General features: G+C 42.7%; 1 protein-coding gene across 1 annotated transcript; it reads right to left on the minus strand.

Moving 5' to 3' along the window:
• Positions 1-259: 259 nt before the first annotated feature.
• On the minus strand, positions 260-1,915 carry LOC105921653 (olfactory receptor 1500-like). The gene has a single exon (XM_021313501.2). It carries the CDS (start codon positions 1,193-1,195, stop codon positions 260-262), a length of 936 nt encoding a protein of 311 aa, XP_021169176.2. The 5' UTR covers positions 1,196-1,915.
• Between the last annotated feature and the right edge of the window lie 1,024 nt (positions 1,916-2,939).

Genomic DNA, 2,939 nt, shown 5'->3' on the forward strand with positions numbered 1-2,939 from the left:
ATGTTATGCAATAAAATATTCACATTTTCTACCATATTTTCTGTTGTTCAGTGTTATTTTTTTTATTGACCAGCAGCTAGATTAAAATTTTGTTCTTACAGTGAGTATTTTCTTACTGACTAGTTAATATGCTTGCATGTATTGAGGAGACATAAACACTCATCTAAAAGTTTAAAAAAAACGGAACCACGACAACGGGAAACACGTTGGATCTTTTTTACTGAAGGGTTTTAAAGTTTGATAAAACGCAGGCTCAATGTTATTTTGACAACGATCTCTGTGGGTTCACTGTGGTGAACCAGAGGCGGATCCGGGTCCTGATCTGACGCAGGTTCATGCCGTAGATGATGGGGTTGACGATGGGCGGCACCACGAGGAACTCTGCTGACAGCGCGTTCTGCAGCGCCGCCATGGAGCTGCCGCCATAACGATAATAGAATGGGTCAAACAGCACAGAGAAGGAGAAGACAAGCAGCGACGTGAGGTGAGGAAAACATGTCTGAACAAACTTTCTGCGGTCAGTTCGAGAGCGGGCAGCACTTCGGACCAGGTGCATGTATGAGACCAGGATGATCATTATCTGCATTGTTTGTAGGATAATGACCACAATGCCGTACAAGTTGTTGGCAGTGGTGTCTGAGCAGGACAGCTTGACCACCTCCCAATTGGTGCAGAAGATCCTGGCTATGTGGTGGCTGCAGAATGACAGCCTGCTGATCAGGAGAATGCCTACAGCTGTTTCTAACAGAGACAGACACCAGGTGAGAAGCAACAGCAGCGCAACCTTCTTGCCCGTCATCAGAGCCCAGTAACGCAGCGGCTGGCAGATGGCCAGGTAGCGGTCATACGCCATGACAGTCAGACCAGTGAACTGGCAGAAGATGTAAATATGAGTGAAAAACATCTGCGTCAAGCAGCCGGTGTACGTGATGAGGTGAGCGTCTGCCAGAAAGTCTTGGAGCAGATCCAGGTAGAAGCTGGACGCTCCACAGAGCCCAGTGAAGCACAGGTTGCACATGAAGATGTACATTGGCTGGTGGAGGGCTTTATCCAGACACACGGTGAGAATGAGGATCAGGTTCACCAAGATGGTGACCAGGTAGGACATCAGGGCGATGGCAAAGTAGATCTGACGGTTTGTCGCTGAGTCATTCAGACCCTGGAGCACAAACACGATGTTGACGTTCTCATTCATATCTAAGAAATGCTAAAGATTTCAGTGCCTTGGAAACTCCGATGCTGACCAAACATAACTCTGAGTGATTCAAATCAGTCTGGCTGACGGCCTGCAGACATAAAGATTCGCTCTGCAAAGAGAGTACACTGATGTGACGTCTTTCTGCTGAAAATACAGCTGAAATAAAGTCAAACTCTTACTAAAAACATTCCTTTAGATCAGCTTCAAACATGTCACCCCGCCAAGATTGTACAACAAACATATAAGATGATCCGAGTCATTCATAATGGAAATAGTTCATCAGCCATTAACAAACCAGGAAACAGATTTGACCCTTTTTAGAAGCTGCTTCTACATGTATGGAAAAACAGACACTTTGCTTTTTAATCCTTAAACAAACACGATCTTTGTTAATCAGCTTGGATCAAACCAACTGGATAAAATTGCTGTTCATTTGTTCAAACAGAGACTCTTTAACCCCAAACACTTCAGACAATAAGAGGGAAACATCAGAAAATCAGAACACAGAGACCCCCTGAGTCTCTGCGAATGAGTTTGTGGAGGATTTGCTCCTGAGGGGAAAACACATTCAGGATCAAGCAGAAACAATATCAATGCAAAGCTGTGGGAGCCTGGAAGAAAATGCTTCAAATGTGAGAGAGGCGAGACAGAATAACAACTCCAGTCACATTCAGTCAGTCATTAACAGCAGCTGGTAGCTTTGGACTTAATGCATAAAGCAAGACCCTCAACAGCAGCGAGGCAAGCAGCAGTGAACATACTGAGCAGAGAGCTACATCTTATCCACCTGAAATCACAGGTAGACGCACCTGAGCATGAGGCCACACCCACCTCATCGACATCACACTTCTCTCCAACAGAATATTTTGAAAGTTTTGAAGAACTAAGTAACACTTAAAAGACTGCTCAGATAATCTGAGGTTTAAAAAGCAGAGGAAATGTGAAATTTAATAATCAGTGTAGGTTTGGCTTATTGGTTTCTCCAGACATCAGAAAAAGTTTCAGTCTGATGGAACAAAGAAGAAAACATCAAACCTGTTTGCCCTTAATTAAGCTGACACTCTCGCCAGATGGGTGTTTGGAGACGTGTGGAGCTCGGCTACAATTTTTTTCACTACTCTGCATAAATTTGGTTTTGGGATTTTTTTTGTATTTGTTAAAAATTTATACAGCTTCCAGACAGCCTGTGTCAGGACAAATAATCAAACATATTCCAGCTTCTGTCTCCAGAGGGGCACTAGGCAAGAATGCCTGCTTTCCCCCTCACTTTTTGCCATTTTTATTGAACCTCTAGCAGCAACAATTAGACAAAGTAGTGTTGTTAAAGGAATAACATGCATGACAATAGAGCATAAATTTATTTTTTTACACAGATGATGTATTACTCTATCTCCAGCACTCAAACACTTTCACTCTCTCTTGAGTATATAGATTACTAGAATCTTTCTCAAAAGTCTCAGATTACTCTATAAATTGGTCTAAATCTAGAGTACTGCCAATTAATTGCTCTTTACATAACCCCCTATATTTACAACTGCAGTCAGGAAGTATTAAATATTTGGGTATTACTGTGTGTCGTCTAAATTAGCGGATGAACCAAAACTTAACCACATCACTCTTTTAAAAAGGATAGAGGACCTTGGGTAGGGTAACTTCAATTAAAATGATGGTCTTACCTAACCTGACCCTAGCCAGATGAATTTCGCTCTGCCTAGCTCCACTCATCCATCTGGAACAGATC

Source organism: Fundulus heteroclitus, unplaced genomic scaffold, assembly GCF_011125445.2.
Source record: "Fundulus heteroclitus isolate FHET01 unplaced genomic scaffold, MU-UCD_Fhet_4.1 scaffold_44, whole genome shotgun sequence".
In the NCBI taxonomy this organism is placed as follows: Eukaryota; Metazoa; Chordata; class Actinopteri; order Cyprinodontiformes; family Fundulidae; genus Fundulus; species Fundulus heteroclitus.